This window comes from Peromyscus leucopus, chromosome 22, assembly GCF_004664715.2.
Source record: "Peromyscus leucopus breed LL Stock chromosome 22, UCI_PerLeu_2.1, whole genome shotgun sequence".
NCBI lineage: Eukaryota > Metazoa > Chordata > Mammalia > Rodentia > Cricetidae > Peromyscus > Peromyscus leucopus.
In genome coordinates this window covers 33,307,870-33,330,588 of record NC_051081.1, presented here as the reverse complement: position 1 = coordinate 33,330,588, position 22,719 = coordinate 33,307,870, and the positions used below count along the sequence as shown (strand labels likewise).

The 22,719-nt window shown below is 46.5% G+C and overlaps 1 protein-coding gene across 1 annotated transcript in view; it reads right to left on the bottom strand.

The window, feature by feature from the left end:
• LOC119086453 (ALK tyrosine kinase receptor-like) overlaps nt 1–22,719 on the bottom strand; it is a 61,625-nt gene that overhangs the window by 21,896 nt on the left and 17,010 nt on the right. The window contains exons 2-3 of the mRNA XM_037198010.1: nt 19,557–19,651; nt 19,249–19,377 (exon numbers count right to left, since the gene is read on the bottom strand). Of these exons, the coding sequence (XP_037053905.1) occupies nt 19,249–19,377; nt 19,557–19,651 (224 nt within the window). The remainder of the gene's footprint in view (nt 1–19,248; nt 19,378–19,556; nt 19,652–22,719) is intronic.

Genomic DNA, 22,719 nt, shown 5'->3' with positions numbered 1-22,719 from the left:
TTGGAACATTTCCAAGCTGTAGAGGGTTTGTTTCCTTTTTAGCCTCTTAGCCTGGGCTGCAATTCAGGCTGAAAGGACCACATCAAAGTTGCGCAGTCCCATGAAGGAACAGGTGAGCATCTAGTCAGGGGACTGCTGATTGGACACTTAGTCCTATAAAGTCCTACAGTGACCACGACAGTACCTTAGCCTAGCCAAGAGTGTATAGGCTTTGGTGAGTCATGGGAACCAGGCAGGTGGCCAAGATGAGGGGTCTAGCCCCAAGGGTACCCCAGGGATTTAGATGGTGTCCAAAAGGAAACCCAGTCACTGAGTGGTTAAGTTAAGGGGGAGGCCAGCACCACATGCTGTCACCAGCCACAGCTTCAGCAGCGGGAACAATGATGAAGGTCACAGCGAGATCATGAGGGAGGCAGGGTAAGGCTGAGATGCCAATCTGAGGCTCCCCATCGTCCCTCAGCTGAGATTCTATATTTGTTCCCAAAGCTCTGTGAAGCCTTAAGGGGATGAAATGGCCCTGGGGAAGAGATATGATGAGGTCAAGGGAGGTAGGAAGCTCACCTCTTCCTTCCCTTAAAATAATAGTAAAAGAATCCCTATTTTATTAAAAGTCTTTTATGGGAGAAAAGAGCCCATATTTATCTTGCTGTTCCACACACCACACACTGGAAAGCCTAGTTGAATACTCATTCACATTTAAATTGTATGAAGAACCCACAGACATGAAGACACTGATTGGTTATAGACAGCTGAGTAAAGAAAAATCCATTAAGCACTGGGTTTCGTTTTAAGTATATTGCAGAGCCCTTCAAGAAGAAACAAATCAATTAGTAATATGCAGCACAATGTTTAAAAAATAGGCCAGACAGTGATTGCGCTGGTTTTATTGCTGTTGCTAAGGCATCTCATCTGCTCAATTCAGTGCAAAGAAATAAAGTGTGATACAAAGGAAAATAAGTTCTTAGCTATCTCTATTAATCACAGCAATGAGGATCTGCCTCAGGTTCAAGGCCTGTGTGTGTCGTACCAAAGAACAGCACTCAGCAGCTCACGTGGACCATTTGTACCGTTTTGATTGGGCTCCATTGGAATTGAATTTGAGCCATAACCATTGAACGAGCTCAACTTCACAGAAACTGTGCATAGTGGTCTATTTTCATGGCACCCTGCCTCCCATTAAATAAATACCAGGCCTAAATCTGATTAGTCATCCATCTATAAATGTATATGGCACCCTTCCTTATTGGAAGCAGGCAGAATGACCTTTCCTTTGATATTCATGAAGTCCGCTTGTTCCCTAACTAAGACAAAATGAGAACAATGTATATGTTTTTAATCATGGCTGGGTTAAAACCACTCTATAATCAGTCTGATAGTGTGATCAGGGCAACTGCCAGGGGGCAACCATGGAATTAGACCCCAGGTATTTTACTGTATATTATTACGACAGACAGCTTTTTTGTTCGTTTGTTTTAAAGTCCTGACTTATTCCTCTGTTCAGCTACAAGTGCTAAAAAGAAGACTCCAGCCTGTTAAGTAGCCACTTGGGAATTAAATCATTCTCTCTATTTAGTGGTGCAACAGGAGATCTTTCAACAATGATTAAAAAAAATTAAGCCTTTTAATTTTAATATAAATCATGGAGGAAAACACACAAATCAAGTGTATATTATATACTCGATGAGTTATTATAAAGCAAATACGACTACCCAGATCAAGAAATAAAACTTGGCCAGTGATTTTGTGACCTCTCTAATCTCTACTTCCTTGCTCTTAAAAGGGATCATAGCCTGGATTACACTGTAATCAGTTCTTTGGATTTCTCAATAGTTTTACCCCACACGTGTGCATTATCCCTAAAGAGCATTCTCTAGCCTCATCCATTAATTTTGCTTTTGTGGCCCTAAAGACTGGACCCCCGAGCTCTACATATGCTAGGTAAGCACTCATCAGTGCTAGCTCCCTATCCCAATTCCCTTTTTATTTTGGGGCAAGGCTTTCCAAAATGCCCAGGTTGGCTTTGAATCTGGGATTACTCTGACTCAGTTTCCCAAATTGCTGAGATTACAGGCCTGTCTGTCTATGTATCTATATATGTATCTATGTATCTATCTATAAAATAAATATACATGTATTATATAATTTTTGGTTCTTTAAATGGACAGGATTCTCCTCTACTTTTCCTGTTGCTCGATCTCATCTTTGGAGGAATAGGGACCATTTGATTTGTGACTTTTTGCAGTCTAGATTTTGTGGACTGCATCCCCACGGTTCAGGCTGGCACAGAGCTCTGTCCTGGAGGCTTGCCAGCACATCTGTTTGCTTGATTTGGGGCGGTGCTTTTTTGTAAGGTACCAAATGCCTGATTATTGCTCGGCCCCTTTTAATAGTGGCTCTTTCTTGAAGCTCACTGTATCGAAGTATTTACTGGAAACTACAATCCAATGGTGTTTTAATTATATCTTTTTCTCATTGACTATTTGGAATGTATCTGTGACAAGGTGCTGTCCTTCATGAGCAACGTGGTCACTCAGAGAGGGGACAGGAGTAATAAAGACAGTATTATCATTCAGTTCTGTCTCCTTGTTTCTGACTTTCAAGATATGGAATTGGTTTCATATTATCTAAAGTTGCTCAATTAAATATTCTCATATCATTATGAATTTACAAATTTAAATGTATTTCTTGAGTTTTAATTAATCATAATCAGTATCCTTTGGAAGCCCAAACTGCCACATCTTTGGTCAATGGAAGTGACTGGAGTTTTCTTTTTATATGACTCTACAAGACACTTCAGGCTTCCTTGCGTTAGATGTAAACATGGAAAACTCATTAAGACATAGGCATACACAAGGACTTTCTCTGAAGGACTCCAGTGTCTCAGAAAATAATGGCATGGACTGACAAAAGAGGACTGTATGAAATGAAAACATGTCTGTTCATCAAAGAGCCTCTACCATGAGAGAAACATATTTGCTACCTATATACTTGACAGAGGATGACTACCCAAAGTGTAGATGGAACTAAAAAGCTTAACCCCCAAAACAAAAACAAAAAACCCACAACAACCCAAACGACCATCAATACAAGAGAAAATGAAAGGAACAAATATTTCTTAAAGGATTAAATGGAAATGGCCAAGAAATATGAAAAATATTTACCATCCTTAGCCATCAGGGGAATACAGATCAAGACTCCACTGACATTCTGCCTCACTCCAGTCAGAATGACTATCAAAGACAAAGCGGATGATGCTGACGATGTGGGGACAAAGGAAGCCTCACATACTCCTGGTGAGATTGTAGATTGGTTCAGCCACTGTGGAAATCAGTCTGGAGGCTCCCAGAAGAACTAAACATAGATCTACTGTAAGATCCAGCCTTACCATTCCTGGGGACATACTCAAAGGACTATACGTCAACACACTAGACATACCTGCTACCACACAGATGGGGGGTTATAATATGATGTCATGCTTTGTCTCCATTCACTCCTCTTTTGAGGGTCTTGAAAGATTATTAATTTATCAACGTTTTGTTGTAAATGTTGTTCAAATGTTTTTGGGTTTCTGTTTTTATGGAAGGCTTTAGAGAGGTTGGAAACAAAGCAAAACACCAAACGAATTATGCTGTCGACAACCATCACTGCCTCTCTCCTAGAACCTCTGAAAAAAAAAACCAAATACAACGGCACAGCTCATTTGCTAGGGTCAGCCCTTTAGTACCCCTTTCCGGTGAGACCCCTTGCATCCATCTCTGCCCCCTGGCAGCTGCTCTTCTAATTTGCTTCCGGGATATCTCCAAGGACCACCGCCTTGAACCTGCTGCTGTATCACACTTTTCTTTTGCTGGACGCTCCCCACTAAGTACAATTTAACCTTAGCTTGGCAGTGCCCCTAGGTCTAACGCGTTGTCGGGGCCATCTGAACTTCCACTAAATGGCCCTGGGTACAAATATTTTTTATGAATTTGTTTTTCTTCTCTCTCAGAACTTCAGCATGCTCCACTGTGTTTTGTTTTATCTTGTATCCAATATCAAGGGTGTGAGAGGGGACCTCCACCTTCCTTGGTTTAGACTGTAGGGCCCTTGACTTTTATTTCTGAGTTTTAGAATGTCCTTACATTGCCTGTTTAGTGGCTGGTGGGAAGGACTGGAAGTGTGACTCCAGATAAGAGGGTGTCACCATAGTTCGGAGCAAACACGCTTGGGAATGCCTTGAGGCCTTCAACATCAGCATATTTAATTACAGTACATTTGAGGAGCATCTCTGTCCTCCAGTACAGTAAGCTTCCTTTTTTTTTTAAATTTTTTTTTAAATTTTTTTTATTTTTTAGGTCAATAGAAAAGGAAGGAAAGAGGGTTGCTGCTTTCATCTCAGGGGAAACTGGATCATGTGAAAAGTTAACCAGGAAGCGTGGCAGGGGGCAGGGGTGGGGGAGAGATAGAGTAAGCTTGAGACTGAGTGAGCAAGAGTGGGACTACCCTTCCAGGACAGTTTCTGGATGAATTTTCAATGCTGTCTTTCTACCTTGTTTCAATGGGGATTATTTGTACATGCAACACATATGCTTGTATGTGCCCCTACGCTATGTGTTCATGTACTTGTGTGCAGCTGCCCCTGACCCCCCCCCCCGACTTCTTCATCTCCCCTCACCCCCACATTCTTGTTTGAAAGGACCAGGCAGACGCCATAACAGGCTGCTCAGTCTTCTCTCAGAGATCAGGCCTCGATTTCAGTTTCCTGAGACTTGAGCAAGCAGTCTCTGGGAGGGCCATGAACAAAAGACATAGTCCTTGCAGTAGCTCCCTTTCTGCATGTACTCTGACTGCTCAAGGTTCAGTCAGTTGTTTACTGTCTGGGGCCCCTCACCAACTTAGAGCTATGTGCATGAGTCAAGGACAGAGCCTGGGCCACGGAGTCAGTCTCCATAGTCAGTACATGCTAGGCCAGCCAGCCTCCATGACAGCTCAAGGACAGAACCTGGGACTTGTCCAGGCCTGCCCAAAAATAGTAACTGTAACCCTAACTAACCCTAGCCAATTAAAAATTACTAACATGATTGCCACTCACATAAGCCAATCCTGAGTCTGTTCCTATGAAGTCTGTAGACCCCCCAAGCCCCCCTTGCTTTAAAAACCCTGCCGCATTGCTACCTGGGGTCTCCCCTGCTCTGCTGCTGTGTCAGATGGGCGGTCCCGAGTTAACTCATAACAATACAAAGACTCTGCTTTTGCATCGGATTTGGTCTTTGGGGGGCTCTGGGTACAACACTGTTCATTCACATAGAGCTCTCTGGCCGTGGCTCCCCTGTTCTTTGCCGATGAAAGGTCTAGGTGTGACATTTGTGGTGACGCCAGCCCTGGTTAGCTGTGTCCTCGCACATAAGAACGCATTGGAACTTTTTGGGGGCCTCCTTGCTCCATAGGAAGTTCCCCCAAAGACAGGTGAGTTGCCTCCCAAGTATCCTGAGACAGAGACCAGAGGCCCGAATCCCCTGCTGCTGGGAGGCCAGCCACTCTCCTTAGAGAGGGACCTCCCCACCAGCAGGGCCGCATGTCAGAGCTGTTGAGATAAAAGCTGCTTTTAGGACTGAATTACCCTAAACAGCTCTGACACCCAGCGATCTGCGGGAGCTTAATGGCGCCTGTGATGGCTGCTGCTTTGTGTTCCCAGCTACCCCCTGCTCCCCAAGGGAAACTCAGTCCCACACTGGAGAAGAAAAAGGTCACTGGGAAAAAAAAAACCCAACAACGACAAAACAATTCACTACCCTGGAAGCAGAGCTGTAAAAATTAAGTTAAGGGAGGTTGGGGGCTAATTCAGTTATTCCCAAATTGGCTTCAGGCCAGCGCTGGGCTAATAAAGTATTTGATATCGACATGGCTACTGTGGACTCAGCCATCTGCAGGTTACACATGATGGGTCTGGTGGCAAGGCGTAAGTGGAGAGGGACTTACAAAGACAGGCTCTGCCCCCACACAGGCCAGAAGAACCACAGGCTTCTGTCCTGCCAAGTTCTTGTAGGACAAGACTCCATTGGTGTGCCGCCATCAGGGTTGGGTCATTAGGAATCGCTGGAGAGAGAGTGTGGTGGTGAAGCCACGCCTTAACTACTTAGCACTCCAGTGCTTTGCTGGTTGTGTGCCCCTGACTCAACTTATTACAACCTTTCCAGGCTGGTGGGATTATGACCCCTCTGGAGGGTGGGCAGGCAGGTATGGGCAGTCCCACTCACTAGTCAGGAGATTTCCAGGTAGAAAAAAATTCAAAGAACAGGCAGTTCTGACTGCCGGGTCTGGGTCTCAGAGGGTGAGGCATCCCAAAGCCAAGGGGAGAGGGGAAAACAGATGAGATCAGGATCAAATATTCAGCCCAAAGAGAGATGCTAGAGAGAAGACATGTTTTTTTTTTCTCTCCCTCCTCCTGGAGCTGCAGTGGCCATTTTAGGATCATGAGGAAAAGGCCAAGAGGGACATAGAGATGTGAGTCTTGAGATCAGCAGGTACTGAACTAACAACAGTCATCACTTCCAGGGCCACTGAATAAACACCAACAGTTATCTGTGATATTTTTTATTGCATTTTCTATTTCTTTGTTTGTTTGTTTTGGCTTTTCAGACAGGGTCCCTCTGTGTAGACCTGTCTTGGAACTTGCTTTGAGTGCTGGGATTAAAAGGCATGTACCACCACCTCCCTGTTTTTATTTTAAATTTTTAATGGGTCCTGGTTTAACCTGAACAGAGCATCCTAGATCAAGGCCTCCCACCCACTTGCAATGAAAACACCAACTGACCTGAGGGTCTCGCTACTAAGCTTCAAACAGTGACATCAATGAAATGAGACAGGGTTCCTAAGTCTTCCTTAGATACTGGCCCATGGCTTCCTTGATGGAGGGACAGTCATCAGAGACACCCCATTGTCCTAGATCGCTCAGAGAGGCCCCTCCTTTATTCCACCTTCTGCTGTGTCTTGGCCCATGTCATGGTCAAGGCCTTTAGACCATAGGAGTACTGTGAGGGGGTCACGAGAACCTTGATTTGTTGGGTATGTATGAGTGTATGTACACTTGGCATCAGTATATACTGAGGTGGAGGTGGGGTCCTACCTGGGGAAGACCGACCCCCTTTCAGTCATGAGAAATAAAGTAGTTTCTAACACACATATGAGTACACTATCAGAACTTGGCCAGTTAACGTGCCTCTATTGTTCTAAGCTAAAGCAGAAGCTGGGAGCTAAAAGTCTTTCTCTAGCCCACACCTAGCTGTAAAGCCTAGGATCCCAATATTAGTACACAGAAGTATTTTCCTGATGCACTTGAAGTACCCTGAAGCTTTCTTACTCAGTATTTCATTGTCACAACACGTGTGCACCTACCACAGTCCCCTGCCACCCTTGCGTCTGTCCCCTGGCTAGCTTCCTTTTCTCCTTATCGTGCCAGGGTAGGAAAAGATGAATTCTGTACACTAGTGTGGTCTTGTCAGAGTTGGTTAAATCTGTTCTGTTCACTGCCTTATGTCCAGAGCCTAAAATAGTGCTAGACACAGAGACAGAGGTGCATGGATCTTTGTTAGATGGAAACCAAAACCTAAACCAAACACCACAGAGAGAAGAAACCAGGTCACATGCCTGCTTCCAAGCCCATTTGAGCGTAGAACAATAGAGGTAGGTTAACTGGACATTTTCTGATAGTGTATTGATATGCTTGCTATAAGCTACTTCATTCATTGGCCATGACTGAAAGGGGGTAGGTGTCGCTCAGACCACCCAGGATACAGTCATACCAAGGGTCTATACACTCATACGCACCCAAACATCTACACAACTAAAACACCATCTTTGAGAAAACCCTGCAGTACTATTCCCTAAGTGGTCGGTGGGGACACTCTACTCACTTGATGGTTGATGGAACAAATCAGTTGACAGGCTGAGTGGACTAGTCAGAAAGGTCAAAGCCACAAGGTTGGTTGAGGAGAAAGAAATAGTCCTCTTTCCTAGGTAGCTATATTGAATAACATGGAGGCTTTGCTATCAATCCTCAGGCAGGTTGGTAGTCCATCCAGAGCTCTGCTTTAGTTTCTTCATTAAATTAACATTAATCCTGGAGTGCGATCATTAAAACTGCTGGTCACTTACTAAAACAATAATAATCAGATTGAACAGATTTTCTTTCACCTTCTTGTGAACTCACAGTCAATATTCATTCTTAAAAACAAATCAGACCTTTCTGGACCAGTCACCTGGGATTTATTTGAAAAAAAATTCATGGGGAAGGTTCAGGAGTTTCCATGATGTCTAAGATCTGGACGAGGTTTGGAAGACTACAGACCCTTTGTCAATCAATATGGATGAGAAGGTTCATATGGGGCAGTCCTTCAGGACCCCTCACAAGGCATCTACCCCTCCCCCCCACACAAGTAAATGTAATGCTTTTACTTGCAAATAGGCAATTGGTTGGGTGGGGGAATTGATTTAGTGGACTCTAAATGCACAATACTGTCCCCTCCACTTAAAAAAAAATTGGTTAGATTTTAATGGCAAGAAACTAGAATTTTCTTGGAATTTAGTAAAAAAAAAATAAAATAGAAAAATACATGCACATAATACACACACACACACACACACACACACACACACACACACACACACACTATACAGCTCATGGGAGTGAATTTGCCCAATATTTCTGTCTATCTATTTTGATAACAGAATTAACAGTAACACAACATTTCATATGAATATTTGGTTTTATATCCTTGATCACTTGTTAGAAATGATCTCATTTTCTTATGACAACGGTCAGCTCTGAGAAAGAACCTTGGTATCTCAGCCTCTTTGCCAGTCCACTGTCTTGGCACTCAGTAGGTGCTTTGTGAATAGATAAATGCCCATAGGATGCTATTAGACACTTTTGGGACTGAGCCTGGGAGGTCAGTGGGCTCTGAGGGTTTCTTGGTGTGGCTTCTCTGATGCATGAAAGTCACTGTATGTGGACTTGAGCTGGTCTCCATCTGAGGCTCACATCTGGGTAACCCTTGGCCTTGAGTCTGAGACCTGTGAGCTGCCTCTATCAATAGAATATGCCCAGGTGATGGGAGTCTGTTTTCAAGATTCCAACTTCTGTCTTGCTAGCAGATTCTTTCTTTCTCTCTGCCTATTCTTCCCTGCCCACACCATACCTGGAAAGAAGCAGGCTGCCAAGGTGAGCGGAAACTGATGGTGACCTCTAGCCAGTGAGGAACCAAGGTTCTCAATCCCCACATCCTCCAGGAACTGTCCACAGTCTGGTGGGCTTGGATATGACTCCTTCTCCAGTCAAGCCTTCAGATGAGATCAGTGCTGGTGGTAGGTGATCTGAGCTGAACCTGGCTCCCTACTCATTGCCCATTGATAAACAAATATGTGCTGTTCAAGGTTCACAGACTTAAGGCAGCTTGCTTCAAAGTACTGGATCCTCCCCTGCAAAAGTCCCTGCCCACAACAAGGCTTCTGCTTCTGTCCCCCTTGGGGAGCCCTCGCCTGGGCGGAGTTCTGCCTTCTCCTCTATTTTCCCTGTCCCTAAGGCGGTTCCACCTGGTGTGCCTTTTCCTTTTGGCGGGGGAGGGGCAAGCAGAGAAGCCGTCTTGGTGCTTCTCTCCTAGAGACTCAGTCTACCTCCTGGCTCAGATGAATTACAAAATATAGTACTTCTCTGTAAAGGTCACTGAAGCTTTAGCGTAACAAGAGCGGTAAACAAAGGCTATGGAGACACAGGGCGGGGCTCCAGGCTGAGGCGGTGAGTGCGTCTGGGAGGAAAATGGTGATTAAAGTGGACTTCCTAAACAAGTGCTTGCTGCGTGCATTGACGGAACACTGTGTGTTCTGCTGGCCGTGAGCTAAATGACCTTAATCAAGGCATGCTGAGCTCAAAGCTCCTGGATCATTTATTGTCTCCCACTTACGGAACCTGTCACTGAAACAAATGGGGGGGGGGGGCAACGTGTTTTCTCAAGGCCAGCTTGGAGAAAGGCCTGTGGTGGCTCCTGCCTGCTGCTTGGGGTGGCAGCGGTGGTCCAGGTACACCTTAGGTGTTTGCCAGCAGCTTCCCGTTCCGCCACCCCAGAGCATCGGACTAGGGTCTCACTGGGGTCTGTCAGGGTGGTGTGTGTGTGTGTGGGGGGGGTTCTAAAGTGACAGTGTGGGTGTTCTGTTTGCTTCCTCCTCCTCTTCCTTCTCTTCCTTTCAAACCTAAGGCCTCCTGTAGTGCAAGCTGGCCTCAAATTCACTCTCTAACCAAGGACGACCTTGAATTACCTCCTCAGCGTCTGTCTTCTGCCTTCTAAGTGCAGAGATCACAGGCAAGAGCCACTCTACCTGAGTTGAGGACCTGCTTTCTAGGAATTGGGTTTCTTTAAAACAAAAAAAAAAAGGTGATTGGTTCAGGATTTGCAATGCACCATCTGGGCGGAGGGAAGTCAATGCTGTACAGTGGTGGTGAGGAACTTGTCCTAATTCTCCACGGGAACAGTGACCTGCCATGGGGCCTGTGTGGACCAGCTCTGGGGTGTACAGTTTGCAAGAGCAGTGTTTGCTGTGTTCCCAGGAATAGGCCTTGGCCCAGCGTAGGTACCCAGTGCAGGCGTGTGTCATTGAAAACACAGGCTCTTCCAGGATTGGTTTCTGCCTTGATGCTGGTCAGGAATCGGGTCTTCGTGGATATTGCTCTGACAGGCATGGGTACACTGTAGAGAAGGCTTGGAAGCAAGCAGCCGGGATGCTGAACCCTGACTCTGTAGAGATGGTAGGGTGAGTTATTTGCCTTCTGACCCCCCCTCACTTTTTTTTTCTCAATCCTAGAACAGGAAAAGTAAGAAAGCCTCACCAGCATACTATGTTAGACATACTTCAGAATGCTTGGCATGCATTAACTTATGTGGTCCTTCCAGAAGACCTATGTTATAATAATATAGAAACACTTTTTCAGGTATGTTTGGTTACGTGTGTTTGTGCATTCGTGTTTGCACGTGTGTGGGTACCTGTGTGTCTAGGTGGGTGCACCTGCCCATTGGTCCACATGTGTGTGGAGACCTGAGGTTGACATGGGATGTCTTCTTCAATGTCTCCTTACTTTATATACTGAAGAAGGGTGAACTTGGAGTTTACTATGTTGGCAATATGGCTGGCCAGCTTCCTCTTGGATCCCACCTCTACCTCCTACCTGCTGGGATTACAGGTAGGCTGCCACACCTCCCAGTTTTAATGTGGATTCTGGGGGCCTGAACCTGCGCAGCAAGCTCTTTGGCTGCAGAGTCATCTTCCTGGACCTATAAAACACTGTTTTGGATACGAAGAAACACAAAGAGACAGACAGAAGAAGGAAGTTGTCCAAAGTGATCAGCATTGCTAGGATTTAGATTCAAGTGTTCTGTGCTTAAAAACTGTCATTTGGGGTCTGGGGAACTGGTTCAGTTGGTAAAGCACTTATCTAGGAAGCATAAGGATGTGAATTCAGACCTTTAGAAACTATGCTCACCCAAGCCAGATGTGGTGGCACATGCCTGTAATACCAGTGATGCAGAGATAGGAGGTGGAGACAGGTGGATGTCTGTAAGTTCATGGGCCAGCTAGCTTGGCCCATATGGTGAAGTTCCAGGCCAATGAGAGACCTTCTCTCAAAAAATGGTGGAAGATGTCTTAGGACTGACACCTGAGGGTGTCTTCAGACCTCCTCATATGTTCATTGGGTAGTCGTGAACCCACGCTTACATGAACCAAGTGATTGTACTCATACACACACACACACACACACACACACACACACACACACACACACACAACTATAGTATATTTTTTCCTCAAGTAATATTCATCTTCAGAGGTCTTTAAGCATAACATGAGAGAGACATTGCATGGCCTTAGTATGCACTGATCTGTATACAATGGAAGCATGTGGGAATGGTGGTCTACAGTGATGGGCACTGGTTGCACAAACATGAAGGTCAGAGTTCAGATCCCCAGAATACCCCAAGAAGTTCTTTCTGGTAAGCAGGATGCCTCCACCCCAATCTCCAGTCCCATGCGATTAACGTCAGCAGGTCCCCTTCCTTGGCTACCAAGCAGACTCTGGTCATTAGAGTTGGCTACCCCCCGGGGGGCGGGTGTTGACCGACTTCCCAGCAGGCAAAGCCACTTCCGCTAAAAGAGACTTGTTGATTTCAGTGATGAGAATGATGAATCACACATTATTTCCACATCACCTCTCTTTCTGGAGCACAGCCACCACGCTCGCTCTTGGGGGAAAGGAGCCATACCCAAATGAAGAGTGACATGTTAATTCAGAGGGTGCTAAGCCTGTGCAAGTGACTGGGAGCCCCTGAGCCTTATTAAAGCAGGTACTTCATGCATAACCACTACTATAATTATTCTAAAGAGGGGATAATTTAAAACCAGAAAAAGTCCATACAGCAGAGGGTTCAACAGCAGAGAAGGAGGCCAGGGGAATGGCCAGTCTTTGAGTGAGTTGCAAGGGCTCTGTCTATGACACCAGGTTTTCTACTTAAAGAGTTATTCCCCCAACTGAGTGGGAGTGAACCAGTGCAGGCTGGGGTGCATGGGAGGTATGCCAATGAGCTTCAGTGATCAGCTTTCTTGTGTACGTGTGTGTGTGTGTGTGTGTGTGTGTGTGTGTGTGTGTGTGTGTGTACTGTTTGCCTAGTGTGCTGTCTTATGTGTTAGTGAAGAGGCAGGTATAGTCTGTTTGAGCAAACAAACACACACAGCAAACTAACACAATAAACCAGGGGTTTTCTCAATAGTAAGATCCCTTCTAGAAGACCTTCGTAGCTGAAGTTTTCTCCAGTCCTGCCCAGCCCCACAGTCCCCATAGCCACTTAAAAAATAATCACTCAGAAGCTTATATTAATTAGAACTGTTTGACCATTAGGTCAGGCCTACCACTGACTAGCTCTCACATTTAAACTAACCCATAATTCTTATTTATGCTTACCCACGTGGCTCGGTACCTTTTCTCGGTTCTGCCTTCACATCTTGCTTCCTCTGTGTCTGGCTGGTGACTCAGGAGCCTTCCTCTTCCCAGAATTCCCTCTCTGCTTATCCCGCTTATACTTCCTGCCTGGCTACTGGCTAATCAGTGTTTTATTTATCAACCAAATCAGAGCAACACATTCACAGCATACAGAGCGATACCCACAGCAGACCTTTCCAACAATGGGGCCCTCCTAAGGTTACTTTATCACAGCCTTGTTCTTCTAGGTGTTATATGGCTTAGAAAATGTTACTTTTTATGTGAGCCTTAAGAAATAGATCTTTGCCGGGCGTTGGTGGCGCACGCCTTTAATCCCAGCACTCGGGAGGCAGAGCCAGGCGGATCTCTGTGAGTTCGAGGCCAGCCTGGGCTACCAAGTGAGCTCCAGGAAAGGCGCAAAGCTACACAGAGAAACCCTGTCTCGAAAAACCAAAAAAAAAAAAAAAAAAAGAAATAGATCTTTAAGCCATTTACAATGTGTAACTTAGGGCTAGTCACTTAATCTCTGTGGACCTGAGTCTGTAAGGGGCAAGCGAGATAACCAGCCACACAGCTTAGCCCAGCTCCTGGATCCTGGCACCATCTAAAGAACAATGGTTATTACTGCTGCATGATGCTAGGCCTTTGCAGATGAAAGATGCCCTATGACTCTGCCCCACCTCACCACCTTCTCCAGGTTGGGGTTCTTCATCTGCAGCTCTGGGTTTCTTCTAACCTTTGTTGCTAATGAGACGTTCCTGAAGGGCTTGTAAGAAATGTAGATTTTTGTTTTTGCTTTTTTTTGAGACAGGGTTTCTCTGTGTAACAGCTCTGGTTGTCCTGGAATTTGCTCTGTAGACCAGGCTGGCCTCAAACTCACAGAGATCCACCTGCTTATGCCTCCCGAGTGCTGGGATTAAAGGCGTGTGCCGCCACCACCGCCTGGTGAAATGTGGATGGTTAACTTCCCATTTCAGATATCTCACAGGCGTGCAGGAGCCCAGGAATCTGTATGTTTAATGGAAAGCACATAGGGGCAGCCCTTCCTAGACAGAGAACCCTGGTGAAGATGAGGTGAGATGCTCCTAGGGTAGGGAAGCCCCTGAGAATGTCCATGATCAGGTCTTTATGGGGAAGGTGCTACTGACAGCTGAGCCATGACTCTAATAAGGGTCCTCCTGCCCTTGTCTCGCGATATTCCCATATCCTGGAACTCCCTGCCTCCCAAGCTAGAACCCAGTGAAGAGCTGTGGCTAAAGGTGAGAACTTGGCTCCTTCCCCATCCCTTGCCTGCCATGGGGTTGTCTACAATACCAACAAGGGGACAGAATGTGTTACATCTCCATTAAATAGTCTTTATTTAGAAACGGGGCTAAGCAGAAGGCAAAAGACGCTTCACTAGTGGGTGCGCCCCTATAGTGAACCTGGCTGAGCCTCAGGGTTCTGAGTACAGAAGGCTTCGAGGCACACAAAGACCCCCAGCAAATGTGAAGATGGGTTCTGAAAGAGGGGCTGGGCCCTGGGAAGACTTCCTTTCAACAATGTCGTCATCCCCAGAAGGGCGTGCTTGGCGCATAATGGCTCTAGCTACAAATTCTATTAACTCTGATAGTTGTTCTGAGTGAATGGATAATGCATTTAGCAGAAATAGATGCAATCAATTTATATGAAACCCATAGAACTTTCTCATTGGAACTGGCATCTGTTCTTAAATCATAGGAGCACGTGTGGAAATGGACAGTCTGTCACCATGACTTCTGGGCACATTAGCTGAGCCATGGGTTAATTGGAGAGAAGGGCCAAGGAAAGCTACGGCTCCCTTACTCCAGATTGCCTCAGCCCCTGGTGTGTGTGTGTGTGTGTGTGTGTGTGTGTGTGTGTGTGTGTGTGTGTGTGTATGTGTGTGGTGTGCAGATGAATGTGCACATATTCATGTGTGTTTGCATGTGTGAGTGTGTGTGCAGATATATGTGCACCTGTATACACCTGTATGCATGTCTGTGTGTGAATATGCATGTGCACATGTGTGTGTGTGTGCATGAGTGTGGAAGCCAGAGGTCAACCTGTTTCTCAGGTGCCTTTCATCTCTTGAAACAGGATCTCTGGTTTGTCTGGTGCTCACTGATTTGATTGGCTGGATGGCTAACTGGCTCCAGTACCTCCCCAGGGCTGGGGTTACACGTGTGCCCAGCTTCATATAACATGGGTTCTGGGACTCAGGTCCTCATGCTTTCATGGTAAGCACTTTGAGGAGTCAGCTCCTCCATCCCTCAGACCTGTTCCTGCCTGTGTTCACACCAGCCTCTCCCTTAAGAACTATCCCGGCCAGTTTGCTGGCATGCGGAGGCAAGGCCCTGTGAGACTGAACAACCCTAGGATCATGGCTAGTGTGAATTGGCCACGACATAGCATGGGGATTCTGACTCCTAGACTTGAGTTCTTTTCAGGGCTATATAAATGTATATTATAGAAATATATATTATATAAATACATGTTATATAAATATATAGAATGTTTAATGTATAATGCATACATTTATTAAGATAATTTTATATGTAAAGATATAATTACACACACACACACATATCATCATCATCATCATTGTGTGTGTGTGTGTATGCCCAGGTATGTGTGCAGGTCAAAAGTTAACTTTCAGGCATTAGTTCTCTTCTTCCATCCTAGGTTCCAGGGACTAAACTGAGGTCACCAGGCTTGCACAGGAAGTGCTTTTACCAGCTGAGTCCTCTCACAGACCCAGGGTTCTACAATTTTTTTCCCTCCCTCTTTGTTCAAGACACATACTTGGAAGTGGTAAACAAACCCAGGGCTAGATTTGGAAGAGGCAAGGTTGTGATTTTTTTTTTTTTTTTTTTTTTTTTTTTTTTGGCCAAGATTCCAAAATTGTGGCATTGGGTTTCCCTTGGTCCCACCTATGTCACATCTGAGCCCATAATAGAGGGGTGCAGGGCCCTAGAGCTTTTGAGTCCTCAATAGAACTTTTTAGAAAGGGAGAGTGGCAGCCCCTGATTGTACCTGCTCAGAGGCAGCATCATCGGTGACCGTCAGGGACCAAGACAGAGACTGAGGTGGAGACAGAGACAGGGGGGTGGAGAGAGCTCGGGCTGGAGGGAGAGGGAGCGAGAAGAGCCTGCCCGACTCTGTAGCCCTAATTGCATTAGCCCGACCATTTGGTGAGCGTAATTGTTCGTGCAAAACTGACAAACGTAATTTCCCGGGACTTAATCCTCGCCCCATTTTCTCCTCCAGCTTCTTCATCTGATTAACTAAAGTGACTCAGAGGCTTCCGAGAAGACCATGTGCACCACCTGGTCCAGGCTTCTCCTCTGCTCCTGGGCTGGAGGCTCCCCTGGCCCCCTACACCCCTGGAGTGAGCCTGAGAGGCTTGGGAGGGTGGGACACAAGGAGTTGGGGGGGGGGCATTGGGAGCAATAGTTTTCTCGAGGTCTGGCTCCGCCTGGCTTTTGTGTTTTCAGTTGCTTCTGTGCCGACTGCCTGGAGGAGAGCTGAAATGCCACCTACCACCCCTGTTCCAACTCAGTGCGAGCTGACAGCGCTGAACTTTGGAGAGAAAATCTTATTATCTTGTCGCCTTGATTCTTTGTCAGAGGGCCGGGAGCTGACTGTTTACAGCTCACGCAGGGGCTGCTATCCGGGACTGTTCCTTCCCACACAGCGCTTCTCTCTGATTGGGGAACCTCACTACCAGCCATGGCAGAGCTGATGAAAAGACTATAGACTTGGGGTTCACCTCCTGGCCCCCCCTTCCAAGCAGCCATGTATTCCATCACTCTTCTCCCTACAGTAGGAATAAAAGGAACTACCCTGGGGTCAGAAGGAGATCAAGGTGGCTTGTGAGAAAGCCTAGCTCATGGCAGGCATCATTTGATTCCCACTCCCTCCCCCCCCCCTTCTCCTTTATCATTGCTCCTCGTTGCTTCCGGTCCCTGTTTCCTCTCCGTTCTCTCCCCTCTTCTGCCTTTCTCCTCTCAGGTCAACGCTCTGAGCTTGGATCTAGCCAGACATGGCAGGCGTGCCTTGCTGGCCCGCCAGCTGCTCTCCCACCCTGCATCAGAAGCTTCAGAGCGGGCCAGGGCTGCTTAGCTTCCCTCGCTGCTACGGTTACACACAGGGATGGGGACAGGGAAGGTACCAGGACTGCGTGTATGCTGGGTGGTGACCACGGAGGAGATGGATCCTGTCCCTGCCTTTCCGGGGATCCCCTCCCCTCCCTCCTGCTCTGGTTAAGTCATTGTCTACCAGCCCTTCTCCTCTTCCAGACTATGAGTTCCTTGTGCTCCATCCTGGTGTTGTGCGGTTCAGTGAACCTGAGCACAGGATGGGGTGCAGAAGAAATGTGTAAGGTTAGCAGTTGGGTCTAGATGAAAGCTAGGTAAGTCCTGGGCTTAGGTAGGACTCTCTCTCTGACCATAAGGCTAAGTCCAGTGACTCAGGAGACATGCCTGTGAGAAATGGCCTTCTTTCCAGAAATCTTGCCCCCCAAACAGACCCCCTTTGTACCCTCAATACACATCTAGAGGGATCTGCACTGAGATGGGACTAGGAGACCCGAATCATGGTGGGGACAGATACGTCCTTCATCCTTCGTCCTTCGATAGGACATGTGAGGGGAGGGTTGTGAGAGCTGAACCCCTTTTCTGTCACCTTAAGCAGTTCCTGACGTGACCCTGGGCTCTTGGGAACTAATGGCTCCAGATTCAGTGTCCTAGAGCATTCCCGGGGAGCATTAAGGCTACCCTTAGACATCTTTGCTTCAATACCCTCCTCTTCCCTCTGACCTGGAGCTGGTTGCCTATCAGCACAGGGAGTGAAAAGGGAATTGTGGTCCCCTTCCTGAACGGAGGACGGATTTGTAAGTTGCACAAGCTTATCACATGGTAGTACACAGAGGTGAGTCCCCTGGGGGTGGGTGACAGAAAGGGACCATCAGTGGGTAAGTGGGAACGGTTCTCATTCAGGCTAGATATTTTCTGTGAATCACGGCGGCTGGCAGGATATAGAGATCTCTAGGTTAGGCTCCCAGGTAGACTGTGCAAGGGTTGGAAAGATTTTGGGGAGCGTTAAGGGTGAAAGGAGACACACACCTCCTTCCTCAGCTTGGTAACTGGCCAGATCAGGCAGGAACCAGTAAGGGGTGAGAGCTAGTTTCAAATAGCTTTCTGCTTTTTTTTTTTTTTTCAAAAACGAAGCAAAACTAAAATTTAGCTAATGAGCAGAGAGCTAACCAATTTGGTGTCAAAGCTACAAGCCTCTAATTATTTTGTACTCTGCACGGAACCAGGATTCTATCTTGTAAGTAGGAATTACAGATTTATCATCTACACGCTGTTATTCTAATCGAGATGTATGCGACAGGGTATGGTGGACTGTGTGCAGTACCTGCTTCTCATGTGGGGCATGCCAGTGCCCCTGTTCCAAAGCCCTCAGGGGCTCTTGGACACATGTGAGGGGGAGGGAGCTTAGAAACCAAGACCCATGGTGTGTGTGTGTGTGTGTGTGTGTGTGTGTGTGTGTGTGTGTGTGTGTGTGTGCAGAGGCCAGAGGTTGATTCCGTACATCTTCTTGGTCAACTCATCCTTATTTGTTGATACAAGGCCTCTTACTTAATCTAGAGCTCACCCTTCAGCCAGACCGGCTGCCCCCTAAGCTCCAGAGACCCTGTTTCCTGTCTCTGTCTCCCCAATGCTAGGACTGCAGGTGTGTGCCACTATGATTGGCTCTTTACATGGATACTGGGGGTATGAACCTGGTACTGGAGCTTGTATGTCAAGCCCTTTACAGACTGAACCATCTCCCTGCACCCCTAAAGGTGAAGCCCAAGGTGGCCTCAAACTCATCATCTTCCTGCCTTTACCTCTATTATAGCATTTGCCTGCTGGTGTGTGTCCTAACAGCTGGCTATAGCTTGACACGCCCCACCCCCACCCCCACCCCCCTGGCCATTGTGTGTTGGGGTTCCCAGGGGAAAAGTTGCTCTTTTGTATATTTCCAACAGTTATGTCTCATCCCCTTTGCTCAGGTGACGAGAGACCCTCACAGCTTCTTCTTTGGGGGGCCTCATAACAAAGGTGGTGATGCCTCTCCTGGAGACCAACCATTTTCTTTTAACCCCAGTGCCGAACCCAGCCACAACACAGGCCATTCTTCTGCCTTCGGCAGCAAGACATAACGCTATTCGAACGTGACAGCTGTGTCAGAGTAACCCTTACCTGTAGGATCGAAGATGGGAGTCGGTCCTGATATGTTTGCCCAGGATTTTGGTTCCTTGTTTGGATTTTTCTCAAACAGATTTCTGGATTTGGGTGCTGCATTCGAGGACATTTTATCCTCACCACTGACTGGAATAGAGAAGACCCAGTGAGCTGAACCAGGAATGGTCAGTTTTAGGGAGGGAGAAGAGGTTGTACGGAGGGAGGTGGGAGAGGCAAGATGACTAAGATTGGGGGTCTAGGGATGAGCCTATGGGTAGTCCCATGGGTCACTGGGTTAAGGGAACAAAGGACCGGGGTAAACTCACTAGTGAGGTAGCAGTCGAGGCTGATGGAAATGTTGTCAAATGCCACTGTTGCCCTGGATCCTGGACCCCACCACGTGACTATCTGCAACCAGAACCTGTATGATGTTAAGAAGAGTGTGTGTTAGAAGCCACTTGGGTAGGCCAAGTCCCAGGATTCAGTGCCAGCATACATGTGCCAACCTATTGCATGGGAATTTAGTTTGATCCACCTGACCTCATCCCAAAGCATTGGTGAGAAGGCAGGGCTCAACCTTTCCTGAGTTCCACTTCTTCATCACAGAGCATATCCCTTTCCAAGGGGGTGCTCTGTAGCTGGAGAGTTTTCTCTCTGGGTCCCACCAAGCCCTGGCAGTCCGACAGCCCACTTATAAAATAAACACACAGACGCTTATACTATTTAAACTGTTTGGCCTAATGGCTCAGGCTTCTATCTATCTAGTTCTTACAACTTAAATTAATCCATTTCTATAAATCTATACCTTGCCACGTGGCTCGTGGCTTACCGGCATCTTCACATGCTGCTTGTCATGGCAGTGGCTGGCAGTGTCTCCTTCCGCATTCCTGTTCTCTCAATTCTCCTCTCTGTTAGTCCCGCCTATACTTCCTGCCTGGCCACTGGCCAATCAGTGTTTTATTTATTGACCAATCAGAGCGACACATTTGCCATACAGAACATCCCACAGCAGTGCTCCATCATGACTAAGGCAGATATGCAGCCTTTAAAGTCAGTCTGGAGTTCTGAGCTTGGGAGACCTTTGCTTTCTGGGCATGCATGGTGGGTAGAAATGGCTTGGTATTCTGCTCATGCTCACTCGTGGGTAGAGTGAAGCTGCTATTTAAACATTAAAGTGCTTTTGTATGACACCAACTGATGGCAAACTCCTCAGTGTCTCTGTTGCTTCAGGCAACTGGGCTCCTTCCCCGGTTTGACCCCATTAACCAGCAACCACAGGGTTAATGTCTTGCACAGCAGAGGTACTGAGCATCCTGGGTCTTGTCCAGTGTCGGTTACTGTTTTCCGACTGGTGGTTAAATATTAGATGATTGACTGTTTCCCCTGGGAGTGCGTGTACTCAAGCCACAGTGGGTCATGAAGTCTGGACAGTACCTCACTGAGGTTATGCTTCTTTCCAGCCATTTCATGGCTTCAAGGGCCAGGTCCTCTGACTGCAGTCAGGGAAAGCGTGAGACTGAGATAAATGGAAAGATGCCATGGACTCATTTGTTTCCCGGTTTCTTTTCTTGGGAGACCTCCTTCTTGGAAGGCTATCATTGGTCAACCACCCCCTTCTGCGATAAAGGGACTGTGTCTTGAGGACCCTAAATACTCTTTCCCCAGGTTTCAGAAGGTCGATCCAGAACGACCTGATGAATAGAGTGCATCCTTTGTGTGGATGTTGAAATGGTAAGAGAGGGAAGGCATGGCTGTCAATCATTGAATGGATACAGCACATGTGGCTATATAGCTGCACATCAGGATGCTAATCGACAATAAAAAAAGAATGGACCAGGAGACATGCTGTAAAATAGATGCCTCTCAAAAGCATTATGCAAAGTTAAAGAAGGCAGACAGTAAGTTAAAGACCTCGTATTGAGTGATTCTCTGTATAGGAATCATCTAGAATAGGCAAATCTGTAGAGACAGAGAGCAGATTAGTGGTTGCCTGGGGCTAGCAGTGGAACAATATTGACTGCTAACTAGCACGAAACCTCATTTTGGGGTGATGGAAATGTTCTAAAACTGGGTTGTAGAAGTCTTTGTAGAATTCTAGAAACTTGCTGAGAGTCATTGACTTGCACACTTAAAAATGGGTAAACGTTATGGCATGTAAATTATATCTTGCCAAAGCTGTTGGGGAATAAGGAGGGAAATGGGAGAGAGAAAAAGAGGGAGGGGAATGAGAGAGACAGACAGGAGAAAGATCTATCTATCTATCTATCTATCTATCTATTTATCTACCTACCTACCTACCTACCTATCATGAAAACAAACCTCCACGAAAACAAACTGGGAAACAAATGAGTCTATCTATCTATCTATCTATCTATCTATCTATCTATCTATCTATCTATCTATCTATCTTATATATAGAGAGTGTGCACACTGATAATATGGGTCAGGGTAGGTAGTAGACAAGGAGAAATACTCTTTGGAGAGGTGGAAGAGGCACACAGGAAGAAGTGTGAGGGGAAAGATCTTTTGCTTCCCTGGACCTCAGCTCAGGAAGGGAGTGAAGCTTCCCTGCATGTTCAACCTGGGCCACCTGCAGTCATGACCCAACACAAAATCAGAAGCTTACTTACAACAGTATGAGGCTCTTTTCTTGCAGTTATTTTTTTTCTTAACTTGACTGAGCTTTTCTTTAGTGTGAACTTTGTAGATGACAGTGTCCTGTTTCTGATGTGACAAGGCTGGACATGCCTGGGTCATGAGTTGCAGCCAGGTGGTAGCTCCCATCATGACTGAGCATGCAACCCTAATCAACACTTAGAAGGGATAGAGGATGGCCTAGTTCTTTCTGGCCAGAGGACAGTTACTGTTCCATTGGAGAAAAGCCTTGCAATCAGATGTGAACTTGTGTCTAAACAGTGCGATTGTGACCAATTATTCTTAACTTCTCCACTCTCCACATCTGCCTGTTCCTCCTCCATCTATCTTGTGGAATCTGGTCACATACAGCTCTTTCAGTCTAAAGGTCACAATTAGAGGGCCCAAATGCTTTGATTCTAAAGAAGAAATGCCTGTTCAAGGCCATTCTCAACTACACAGCGAGTTTGAGGCTGGTCTAGGCTACCTGAGTCCCAGTCTTAAACAACACAAAACATCCCAAGCTAAACAAAAATTAACAACAACAACAACAATAATAATTTGATTATTATAAAGCTACTCAAAAGTGTGACTAGAAAGAGTCATATTCTTTGGTTGGGAATGTGAGATATCCTGCACTGTAGTGGGCATTGATCCCATAACAAGCCACATTCTCATTCTCCTCTCGGGGTCATCCTCTCTGGGTTATCCATCACCCATAGGCTGAGGGGCCAGGGCACATCAATGCTAAGCTGCATCATCAGCATACCTCCTTAACGAACTTCAGGTGCAAGGGAATAAATACTTGTGTGCCTCTAGAGCAGGGGGAAGGACAAGTTCCACTGTTCTCTCCAT